This window comes from Solanum stenotomum, chromosome 11, assembly GCF_019186545.1.
Source record: "Solanum stenotomum isolate F172 chromosome 11, ASM1918654v1, whole genome shotgun sequence".
Lineage (NCBI taxonomy): Eukaryota > Viridiplantae > Streptophyta > Magnoliopsida > Solanales > Solanaceae > Solanum > Solanum stenotomum.
The window spans coordinates 8,325,247-8,338,188 of record NC_064292.1 but is presented as its reverse complement, the minus strand read 5'-3'; the positions used below and the strand labels follow the sequence as shown (position 1 = coordinate 8,338,188).

At 35.3% G+C, this 12,942-nt stretch overlaps 1 protein-coding gene and 1 pseudogene across 2 annotated transcripts; one reads left to right on the top strand and one right to left on the bottom strand.

The window, feature by feature from the left end:
- The first annotated feature begins 647 nt into the window (after positions 1–647).
- LOC125844055 (putative disease resistance protein RGA4) lies at positions 648–5,639 on the top strand (annotated as a pseudogene). The gene is made up of 3 exons (XR_007444105.1): positions 648–4,528; positions 4,886–4,960; positions 5,245–5,639. The product of XR_007444105.1 is annotated as a putative disease resistance protein RGA4 (transcript).
- A 304-nt stretch (positions 5,640–5,943) lies between these two features.
- On the bottom strand, positions 5,944–11,573 carry LOC125844062 (protein DETOXIFICATION 42). Its single transcript, XM_049523296.1, has 14 exons — positions 11,517–11,573; positions 10,789–10,879; positions 10,319–10,440; positions 9,911–10,150; positions 9,615–9,796; positions 9,362–9,497; positions 9,168–9,264; positions 8,970–9,070; positions 8,169–8,332; positions 7,018–7,089; positions 6,813–6,929; positions 6,619–6,714; positions 6,294–6,415; positions 5,944–6,083 (listed from the first exon to the last, which is right to left on the bottom strand). Exons 2-14 carry the CDS (start codon positions 10,833–10,835, stop codon positions 6,041–6,043), a joined length of 1,539 nt encoding a protein of 512 aa, XP_049379253.1. The 5' UTR covers positions 10,836–10,879; positions 11,517–11,573; the 3' UTR covers positions 5,944–6,040.
- Between the last annotated feature and the right edge of the window lie 1,369 nt (positions 11,574–12,942).

Here is a 12,942-nt window from a genome sequence, read left to right as displayed (position 1 = left end):
TTTTCAAGAGAAAAGAGCATATGGTTTCATAATTGATATATTCACTTCGTTTCGATTTAAATAATGAGTACATGGTTGTAGGCCCAAGTAACACTATTATGGTATGTGAAAAAAAATGAGCTTATCGTTTTATTTTTGATGAATCCATCGACATACATTTAAAGTTGACATAATTTTTCACTTAGACACCTAAACTAAGGCTTGTATTATTCAAACAAGTGATGTAGGGACTAACTTTACCATTTTGACACTTTTACACAATTCACACTTTGACATGTCATCGGCGAGTGTGTTTACACACTCTCTACATAGTTGGTTGACTTAGCGAAAAATATCAAAATGGCACAGCCAGACCTTCTATGGTGTTTAAATGGTACAAGACTTTGCAGTGGTATTTAAACTAAAGATGTTGCCAAGTACTTTAGTTGTCTTTGATGTGTCCCCACTTTCTACAACCCCCAACTACCCTTTATTATTCACTTGTGTAAGTAATGAATAGGCACATAGTTGTACCAATTACAAGTAATATCACTAGCAAAAGGAAGAAAGAAATCACTGATCATGCTTGTTTGCAAATTACTATTAGCATATTCAACAGGTAAAGTAAAAGTTGTTAGTAATTAAAGATAGAAACATTTATCAAAAATCATTTTGTGTTTTCTTGTTTTGCTTTGCAGATTTCAGAAATGGATATTAGCTTAGCAGTTGGTGGTGCATTTCTCTCTTCAGCTTTGAATGTTCTCTTTGATAGGCTTACTCCTCAGGGTGATCTGCTCAACATGTTTCAGAAGCATACGAATGATGTTCGGCTCTTAAAGAAACTGAGAATGACTTTGCTTGGTCTTCAAACTGTGTTAAGTGATGCAGAGAATAAGCAAGCATCAAATCAATTTGTGAGCCAGTGGCTTAATGAGCTTCGAGATGCTGTGGACTCTGCTGAAAATTTGATGGAACAAGTCAATTATGAGGTTTTGAGACTTAAGGTGGCTAGCAACCAGCAAGTAAGTGACCTCAACCTGTGCTTGAGTGGTGATTTCTTTCTTAACATAACGGAGAAGTTGGAAGACACTATTGAAACATTGAAGGATTTGCAAGAGCAAATTGGTCTACTTGGCTTAAAGGAACATTTTGGTTCGACTAAACGAGAAACTAGAACACCTTCAACTTCTTTGGTTGACGATTCTGATATCTTTGGAAGGATGAATGATATAGAGAATTTGATTGACCATTTATTGTCTGAAGATGCAAATGGAAAAAATTTGACTGTAGTTCCTATTGTTGGAATGGGGGGTGTAGGTAAGACAACACTTGCTAAAGTGGTTTACAATGATGAGAAGGTGAAAAACCATTTTGGTTTGAAAGCTTGGTTTTGTGTTTCTGAGGCATATGATGCTTTCAGAATAATGAAAGGGTTACTTCAAGAAATTGGCTCATTTGACTTAAAGGTTGGTGACAATCTTAATCAGCTATAGGTCAAATTGAAGAGAAGCCTGAAGGGAAAGAAGTTTCTTGTTGTCCTTGATGATGTGTGGAATGATAACTATAAAGAGTGGGATGACCTGAGAAATCTTTTTGTACAAGGAGGTATGGGAAGTAAGATCATTGTAACTACACGTAAGGAGAATGTTGCCTCGATGATGGGTAGCAGAGCAATCAACGTGGGAACTCTGTCTAGTGAAGTCTCTTGGGATTTATTCAAACGACATTCACTAGAAAATAGGGATCCTGAGGAACACCCAAAATTTGAAGAGGTTGGAAGAAAAATTGCAGACAAGTGCAAAGGGTTGCCTTTAGCTCTAAAGACTCTTGCTGGTATTTTGCGCTGCAAATCAGAGGTGGAAGAGTGGAGAGACATTTTAAGTAGGAAAATATGGGACCAGCCAAGTTGTTTGAATGGTATATTACCAGCGTTGATGCTGAGCTACAATGATCTTCCTCCAGATTTGAAGCAATGTTTTGCTTATTGTGCAATATATCCAAAAGATTATCTATTTTGCAAAGACCAAGTTATATACTTATGGATTGCTAATGGTCTTGTACAGCAGTTTCATTCAGGTAACCAATGCTTTCTTGAGTTGAGATCAAGATCATTGTTCGAAAGGGTCCCAGAGTCTGAATGGAAACCGGAGGGATTCTTAATGCATGACCTTGTCAATGATTTGGCCCAAATTGCATCTTCAAATCTTTGTATAAGGTTGGAAGAGAACAAAGGATCGCATATTATGGAACAATGTCGGCACATGTCCTATTCAATAGGAAAAAATGGCGACTTTGAGAAATTGAAATCACTCTTTAAATCAGAGCAGCTGAGGACATTGCTTCTAATCGATACTGATTACTCACCTCCGCTAACCAAGAGGGTGTTGCATAACATATTGCCAAGACTAACATCCTTAAGGGCATTATCGTTGTCAAATAGTTGGATTGTGGAGTTGCCAGATGTGTTGTTTATCAAATTAAAGCTTCTCAGATTCTTGGACCTTTCTAGGGTGCTGATTGAAAAGTTGCCAGATTCCATTTGTGTATTGTATAACTTGGAGACACTTCTCCTGTCACATTGTAGTAATCTTAAGGAGTTACCACTGCAGATGGAAAAGCTAATCAACTTACGCCATCTTGACGTAAGCAACACTTTTAGCTTGAAGATGCTGCTACATCTAAGCAAGTTGAAAAGCCTCCAAGTGCTAGTGGGAGCTAAGCTTCTTCTACGTGGTCATGGTGGATTGAGAATGGAAGATTTGGGTGAACTGCATAACTTGTATGGATCTCTATCAATTCTAGAGTTGCAAAATGTGGTTGATAGAAGGGAAGCTCTAAAGGCAAACTTTTGGGAGAAGAATCATGTTGACAAGTTATCATTGGAGTGGAGTGAAAGTACCGCCGACAATTCACAAACTGAAAGAGACATACTTGATGAACTATGTCCACACACAAACATAAAAGAACTCCAAATCACCGGATATAGAGGGACAAAATTTCCAAATTGGCCAGCTAGTCTTTCGTTTCTTGAGCTGGTTAAATTGTCTATTGATTCCTTGCCAGCACTAGGACAACTCCCTTCTTTGAAATTCCTTTTAATTAGAAGGATGCATCGAATAACAGAGGTTACAGAAGAATTCTATGGAAGTTCGTCATCTGGAAAACATTTTAACTCTCTTGAGAAGCTTGAATTTGAAGATATGCCAGAGTGGAAGCAATGGCACGTACTAGGAAGTGGCGAGTTCCCTATACTTGAGAATCTTTCAATTGAAAATTGTCCGAAGTTGATAGGGAAGTTGCCTGAAAATCTTTGTTCTCTGACAGAATTGAGCATTTCAAGATGTCCTGAACTCAATTTGGAGACACCTCTTTTTAATGAGGCTGAACTGTTTACATCCCAACTTAAGGGAATGAAGCACATTGTTGATTTATATATTGTTGGTTGTAACTCTCTTACCTCCTTACCTTTTAGCATACTGCCGAGTACCTTGAAGACAATAACCATATCTCGTTGCCAGAAATTGAAATTGGATCCACCAGTCGGTGAGATGAGTTATTGTAACATGTTTCTCGAGATATTGAAACTGCATGAATGTGTTTCTATAGATGATATATCACCTGAGTTGGTCCCAAGAGCATGCAAATTGAATATATCTAGTTGCCATAACATAACTAGCTTTTCGATTCCTACTGTGACTGAGAGACTCTTCATTTTTGGATGTCACAACCTTTCGGTTGCATGTGGAGGCAGCCAGATGACGTACTTGGGTATCGTCTACTGTGACAAGCTGAAGTGGCTGCCAGAACGTATGCAGGAACTCCTTCCATCTCTCAAGGAACTGGAACTGTTGGATTGTCCAGAAATAGAGTCCTTTCCTGAAGGAGGAATGCCATTCAATTTACAACAACTTCGAATTGGGAATTGCAAGAAACTGGTGAACAGCCGAAAAGAGTGGAGTTTACATAGACTCCCCTGTCTCAAAAAGTTAGTGATCGAACATGATGGCAGTGACGAAGAGATCGAACATTGGGAGTTGCCTTGCTCTATTCAAATACTTGAGGTATCCAATCTGAAAACATTAAGCACCCAACTCCTCAAAAGCCTCACCTCTCTTGAAGATCTACGTATTGGTAATTTACCTCAAATTCAGTCAATGCTGGAAGAAGGGCTTCCCTCCTCTCTTTCTCACCTCACTTCACTTCAAAGCCTAAGCATCTTCTCCTGCCATCAACTCCAGTCTCTTTCCCTTCCCTCCTCCCTCTCCGAGCTGAACATCGAGGATTGTCCTAATCTCCAATCACTTTCCGAATCAGCACTGCCTTCCTCCCTCTATGAGCTGACCATCGCGCATTGCGCTAATCTCCAATCCCTTCCAGCAAAAGGAATGCTCTCTTCCCTCTCTAAACTAGATATTTCCAACTGTCCATTCCTCAAACCACTCCTAGAATTTGACAAGGGGGAATACTGGCCAGAAATTGCTCATATCTCCATCATAGCGATCGATGAGGAATACCTTTAATGATTAAAACGAGTGATGCTCTCACAAATGTAAGTTTTTCTTTTTCCTCAGAAGCTTCCTATATTTGTTTACTTCCCTTGGCTTTTTTGTTTATTCTTTTCCTTTTTTTAAAATCTTGTTGAGCAGCATGGAGTGTTTATTGCCACTATGATGCCGAGAAATCATCTTCACTTCGAGATGAATTTAATTTTAGATAACAAAAAAAAAGGTGATAAAATCTTTATATCGGCGTGGTAACACTGTAAAACAAAATCTAGTATAGATAGGAATTAAATAATTTGCTCCACAAAATTGCTAGCATAATATAATATTAATGAACAAGTAACTTTTTACCATGATCTTCATCTCTATAGCAATTCATGTATACTTCTTCTTTCCATTTTCAGTGAGTTTAGAGTTATGCACATGTCCACTATCGAAGTCAAAGCTCTAATAGAATTCAAAGGTGTACGATACACAAGGTTTGTTTCCTATGTAACAAAAATACAAATGTTTGTGCAACCATGTTAAATCGAAAGTTTTTAGTTCTTGTAAGCATCAGAGATCTGCTGTCACTATAGAAAATCTTTTTGAGTGAATCTATGTAGGATAGATTGTATTTGCACTATCCTTCAATGTTTGCACATATTTAATTGTGCCACAACATGACCATGGATAACTAAGGTTTGTCAATTGGTTTGCTAAATTGAATATAAGGTGAGTTTTCTGTTGAAGCATATAGATTTCCTTACAAATATTTATGTAGGTTGGTGATGATATTCTTGAAAGCATAAGAAGAAAGAATATACATCAATCATCCATGGCAACGTATACTTATGAGGAAACAATGGCTACCACCAGAACTTGTTTGTTGGGACATAAAAAGACCATGTCTAAGGTATGGAGAAACTTACAAGATTCTGTTGCATCAGAGTTGGGATCTCGCTAACCTCCCTTCTGTGAAACTCACTTTGTTGGATTGTTGGAAGCAGATGAGCCCGTGCAAGCATCTAAATAGGAAAAGATTTTATTGTTAGTACTTTTCTTTCTTCATTATTTTTTACTCTTGCTCTTCTCTCAAACCTGTTCTCGAGTCGAGAGTCTGTCAAAAACAGCCTCTTTGTTCCCTCAAGGGTAGTGGTAAAGTCTACGTACATCTACCCTCCTGTGAGACTATACTGGGTATGTTGTTGTTGTAATAGTAGATTGTATTTTACTACTTAGTATTGACAGCAGAACAAAGAAAGAGCCATCTCTTATTAATTCTTCTAGTTTTAGCTGATGCATATAAGCTATTCAAAATATGATGCTGTCTTACTTACTACACTTTGTTGCAATACACTGTATATACACTATTTAAGATATATACACATATATGCATACATTTTTTCCATAACAAGTATAAATAGAATTAGATATATATATTTCGTATTTTCATTTGCCATCACCACAAGACACTAAACTATGATTTAATGGTGCTACTTTATTGACACTACAACAAGTAAAAATAGTTTTATAGAATATGAGTATCCACATATTATAATATTCTAACAGAGACTATTTTAGCTCTTGAGAAACTTCCATGGCCCTGTTCTAGTTCCTATCCTGCAAATGGACATGGTGAAACAGATTAGCTTATGCTTTAAACAGATTAGATTTAGAGCTATGTTGCTCGGACTCTGCAATGAGGGGTACGTGTCGAATCCTCCAAAACTAGTGTCATTTTGAAGGACCTGACACGTGTGTAGCAACATTTTTGGAGAGTCTGAGCAACATAGATTTGGAGTGCATTACAAATTGACCATATATATATACCTCCAGAAGCCTGCTAAAGCTCTGAGACTCATATAGATGGTTAGAGCCACCCAAATTCCGACGAATTTATAACTTGATGAAAGAATGAACAAGAACACAATGCTGAATAAAGCCACTGTTACCTGAACACAAAATGCATTCTCAGAATTTAATATTTGTTGAAATTTACTGTTTTGAGGGGAGGGGAGGGAGGTGTTTTGAGGAAAGCGCTGGCTTTAGTGTTTTGAGGAGATGGCGAAAAAGATGACTACATTTTAACTTGAGGATATGCTTGACTTGTGTTGTCGACAGACGAAAAAAGAAAAGGAATGCCAAGTGAGCTTACCATTGAGTAGGCAGAATATGCAAAGTCAGATGCGCCAAAGTTTACACCATCAAAGACAAAGGCCAGGGCGTTGATAGGTTGTGTTGCCGCGACAAACTGAAATGGGAAGAAATTGTGAGGTCCAAAATCCATTACTTTACCTCGAAAAGTTCTCTAAGGTGTATTGACAAAGCATATTAGGATATGGTGGATACCGGAATGCCAATGCCAATTAGGTGGATGACGTTGACGTCTTTTGTAAATAATCTAGCTCCAAAATGTAAACCAACTCCAAGGATAAGTGCTAGCACCAATCCTAGAACTAATCCCAACTGCAAAATTTTCAAGAATTGGAGGTCAAAAATAGTTCATCATTAAGGATACACGTACCTCTACTAATAGAACAGCCTAAGTACGTACCTGCAACACTCTTGATGCTGTAGCAGTAGCCCTACTGAAGTCGTTTTGAGCAAATGCACTTGCTAATATGGCCTGATGGAGAAAAGAAAGGTCAAAGTTCTGAATTTCGTTTACAATTTAATAGTTTTGATGCTTTTGCAGGTTAGATTTAGTACATACATGGTGATAGTTCACGTAGAAAAAGGGAACAGTTGATAGTTAGCTCTAAAATATATTGTTTCTGCACAGAAGATCAATATTACTTGGTAGTCTACATTTAAAAAAAACTAGTAGTGCTAATTACTATTTCACATTTGGGCTTCCTAAGTGAAATTTTTTGTTCCGTTATAGCGAACAACAATTTAAGGTGCTAACTCATTTCGAGAAATACGAATCCAGTAGCCAAAGCTTTGTTGATATGGAAACATCTTCCGGTGTACACATGGTGACCTGTGACAGGTTAGTTTGAGAGGGATAATGACGATATTTCTTCAGTAAATAAAGCAGGAATTCAAGGACTATATGGTACATCCTTGGATAGATACTAGATAGGCAGGGTGGTGACCGGTGACATAACATCCTTCCCTGCTTGTCTAACTTGAGCCAGATAGCAGAAATCACTAAGAATAGTTGTATTTAGAACACATGTAAGTCCATATCGAAAGATAAGGAAGGTGAGTCACAGGGGTGGCTCAATGCCTTTAAAAATGAGGCATATGCCTTGGCCCCCAAAATCGAAGGGCCTAATTTTTTAGTAATTACAAAATTATCATAAGTTTTTTTTAACAAAAAAAATAAAGAATGTTTTAATTTGTTTCGAAACATTAAAGAATGTTTCTTTTTTAATGGATCAATTTTTAAATTTAACTTCCACATGATATGTTTAAGACCACAAGATTAAAATATTTTGGTATATATATATCTTTAGTTTAAGATCATAAAAAAAATAAAACTTGTTTTATTAAAAAGAAAGAAATAAATTGAATCTCAGATATAAAAAAAATAATTAAAATTTAGGCCTCCAACTTATTTTTGGCTTTAGGCCACTAATTAGCTTGAGCCGCCACTGGTGAGTCAAAGCGAAAAGACAACCCTGGTCGGACAGTAGACAGACAGGCAAGAACAGAAAGGCTCACTACAACAGTTGAAATGATAGGAAGATCATATATCACCTGACCAGCAACGGCCAAACCATCAGCTAAAAGAGATGTAGTCAACCAAACCTGCAAGCAGACCTGAAATGCAGCCATTTCTGTGGGTCCTAACCTTGCAGCTAATGATGCAGCTAACGTTACACAGAACGTCACTGCTATGACCCTCATTAACAATAGAAATCCTGAAATTCCGGGGAAAAAAAGAGGATGAAAAGTAAAGGAGACAACAGTTAATGAACTAATTCCATCTTATTGTTGGAACATTAGAAACTTTCTTTTAATTAGTAGATCGAAAAGCAGAACGAAATCTAGTGAATAAAAGCATTTCACATTGTCAACAGTTTGATATCCTAAGAATCTGCCCGTCTACTCTTTTTGTATTCAACTTCCTTTTGCAAATGCCAAAGCAATCAGATGACATTACATAGGAACACGAATATAAGATGAAGACAGACCGAATGAATTGAACACGTTACAAAAATTCTGTAGACTAAAAAGATGAAAGAAGGGAGACATTAAGAATCTAACATAAGCATTTCTTAAGCCTTGTTATACCAAAATTATACGTTTGAAGAGTTGATTTCTGAGATGGTCACTCAACTAATAGTTGTTCACTCAGAAAGTCACTTTCTTTATTGAAGAAAAATGAGAATCAAGAAGAAGAGTGACTTTCTAAGACTTTCTTTATTAAAGAAAAATGAGAATCAAGAAGAAGAGTGACTTTCTGAGATAATAAGTATTAAGTATTAGTTAAGTAACTATCTAAGAACTCGACCCTACGTTTGAAGTAAAGATAAACAACATCAAAGAAAACCTCACCATTTGTGAGAAATCGAGCAAATTGCATATACTTTAGACTAGGAGGTAAGAGATCAACTTTTTCCATCAATCTCCAAAACAGTATTACTGAAATTAGGTACCTGCACTACCAAGTCATATAAGAATCTACGTCAATGATATATCGGAAAACTATTCTCTCACAAATTTTGTTTTTATGGAGACATGATAGAGACTCACTGTGAAATTACATGAGCAATTGCAGCACCTCTGACACCCATATGGAACGCAAAAATGAATATGGGGTCCAAAATTATGTTTGTCAAATCTCCAGCCACTGGCGAGATCAAAGCACAAAAAGAAAAAGAAAGAAACTGAGTTAGATTTTTCTTAACTGAATTTGAACTTCATCTGTCAATTTCTTAGTAGCTCACCAGTTGCAAAGAGTGGAGTTTTCGTATCTTTAAATCCTCGAAAAACTCCTTGCATGGCTAATGAGAGAAGAACTGCCGGTGCACCAAGTGACCTCAATTTTAGGTACTCTTGAGCTGGTTTTAGCATGGGTGATCCCTGTAATATGAGAGGACTCAACGAAGGCAGATGGAACATATATTCAACGAGTTCAACCATTCAACTGAAGCAGTTGAAAGTTGTGTCTGTTGCTACTTTATTAAGAACTTTACTTACATGTTTGACTCCCATGAAGCTCAATATAGGCTTTGCTCCGGAAATTAGAAAGGTGGCTTGGATGAAGCCAAGGATGGCACCGATGATCAATGCAGACGATGCAGATGGAATGTGCTTCTTTTCAGGCTTTGGCTTCACAACTTCAAAGGATGTAGCTGTCGTTTCGGACTTGTACACACTCCCTGCAGAATCAATTGATATAACGGGAGACAATACCATTATCAAGAAGCGGAAGGAACTTAGATTAAATCTTCTCCATATAATAGTGTGATAAAAAACATGGATTTCCAACATACTGTTTTGAGGTATTAGCTCTTTGTTTTCACTGTTCGATTGCGACTCTGTATCCAATCCTTCAACATCTTGTGATTGTATATCCTGGCTTTCGTTGCCTCGTGGTTCGGGACTTACTTTTGTGATGGCATCCTCCTCAGCAACAAAAGAGGTAGTGACACTGACAAGCGGAAAAATTGCAATCCTTGATGCTTGATTGAAAACAGCAATCGAAATCCCCACAGCAGCAAGCTCAACAGGACCTATATCAAACAATTTTTGAGGTTATAACTTAAAAAATCTGTTTCTGTAAAGTAGTACTCCCTCCATTTCAATTTGTTTGTCTTAAACACCGTGCCAAGTCAAAACCAGACAAACAAATTGAAACGGAGGAAGTAGTTATAACTATCTTGCTAACGTCTAACGATTACCTATTTGGCCAATGAATGCTGTATCAACCAGAGATGCAATAGGATCTGCTGTTAAAGCTAGTGCAGCAGGGAGCGCGATTCTTGCAATCTCGCAGCCTAACTCGTCCAATTTAAATACTGATCTGCTCACGACACACACAATTAATTGGAAAAAAAAAACAGAAATATATTACTAATAACTTGTGAAAAATCTTAACATTTCAAAAACATCAAAAGGTTCTTAGAATAACTACCGGATCACCTAAAAGATAACTACAGGTAACCAACTAACCATCCTTAAAACCTAAAGTTAGTGCAAAAAAACTACTTATAAGGTGTTGGATACTCTTAACGGTGTAAGTAACAGTCCGGAGTTGGACAAAGTGGATAATATCACATAGCTCAACAATAATAACATGTTAAAAAAAATAGGTTAATAGTTATATCTTTTACAAAATGATCACAAATATGAAAAAGGAAAAGAGAAATACCTTGCTTCCCTAAAGAAAATGCAGAATGGAACTTCTTTCTCTGCCATACTAAATTGCTAACTCACCAAGAAAATTGTTTCCACTCCCCTCACTGAAAATGTCAAATTCTCAATTAACAAAACACAATCCAGATTTCCTTCAACAAACATATAATGTACATCCCCACCCCCCACCCCCACCCACCCTCACAACAACTTAACACACATGTGTATCGTCATCACCGGCGGAGTCAAAATTTTCATTAAGTAGTTTCAAAAATATGAAAAAGTAAATACACAACAGTTTGATAAGATTACCCATGGGTCAATCTAGCCAACATATTAGTCTAACTTTTTATGGCTTGTCATGACTTGAGCCTACAGGACGTGGCCGGAACTAGAGAACCATTGCTGGTCCCCAAGGAAGCCCTTGTCCTGGCTGACTTCTAAGTAGAAGACTAACTCAAGCATTAGAAACTGAAGAAAATTTTTAAAACAACTTACTGAATCTCAAAACTATTTGAAAATACAGAAGCTAAAGGTACATAAAAAGATCATATACCATTTTAACCTTGTATATACAATGAAATTTTCCAGCGAATGCAAAAATAGGTTAAGGAAAGATGCAACAAAGTAACAACTTACTTCCAAGAAAATTGAAATTAAGTTTCATTCAAAACTAATTTAGACCAAACTAAGAAAGAAATTAATTTCAAGAATTCAAAGTTTATAATTATAGTATAAACTTACCAAACTTACAAGAATTTTATGAGAGGAGAAATTATTGTGTTAGCTTTCATTGTTCACTAAAAAAAAGTACTTCTCTATTAATGGACCAAAATTATAGATGCAAATAAGACGAATACGAATTTTCTTTGCTCCAAAAGTTTCTCTGCTTTTTTTTCTCTTTTTTGTATGTACATAGGCCAGGATAGGTTGTCTTCGTCACACTTTTTGGAATGTGATTCTTTTAAATTTTTTATATGATATATTTAAAATTATAAATTAAAAAATATTTTGTTATAGTTTTGCATATTTTTAATTATTAAACGTAAAATTTAATATTTTTTTTATTTTCTTAAACAAAGTGTCAAATTTGATTGAGAGAAGTTTCTCAAATTCTTGGAAGACCATAGTCATGAAGTTTGATTGGACACGTGTATTCTTCTTGGAAATCTTAGTTGGTCACTTTCTTTGAATAGTTGGCATGTTGTTTTTTTTTTTCCCAATTTATGTGTTACTATTGATTAGTAAAAAATAAATTATAATTTATAATTTAAAATAAAATTTAGATATTTTATGTAACTTTTGGTCATTTTTAATAAAATTAAAAGGAAATTTTAAAATTAAGTTTCTCTAATTATAAAAAAATATTTTTTTGAGAACAAATTAGAAAAAAAAAAGTTTCATATTAAGAGTTTGGGACAGAGAGTATTATTTTACTAGCTTTTTTTTTTTTTGTAAAATACAAACCTTTCGTTACTATATTTTGAAATATGAATACACAATAGCTCACGTCTGATTCTATCTTTAGAGCATGAAATCAAAGACTCTGAATATATATATTTTCGCCGATATTTGTTGTATACAAACTAAAATATTTAGAATACTTTAGAAAAATTGAAAACCATATATAACTCATTTTTATAGCTTTGTTACTTAAGCTAGACCTTTAAATTAGAGACAAATGAGTAACAAACAGTTTTAGAATTAAAAATAAAGCAATCAAATAACTTTTTTTAAGGAATATGCAGAAATCTTTAAAGAATGATTAAAAATAGTATGAAAAACAAACATGGGNCATTTTTAATAAAATTAAAAGGAAATTTTAAAATTAAGTTTCTTTAATTAAAAAAAATATTTTTTTGAGAACAAATTAGAAAAAAAAAAAGTTTCATATTAAGAGTTTGGGACAGAGAGTATTATTTTACTAGCTTTTTCTTTTTTGTAAAATACAAACCTTTCGTTACTATATTTTGAAAGATGAATACACAATAGCTCACGTCTGATTTCTATCTTTAGAGCGTGAAATCAAAGACTCTGAATATATATATTTTCGCCGAAATTTGTTGTATATAAACTAAAATATTTAGAATACTTTAGAAAAATTGAAAACCATATATAACTCATTTTTATAGCTTTGTTACTTAAGCACCTTTAAATTAGAGACAAATGA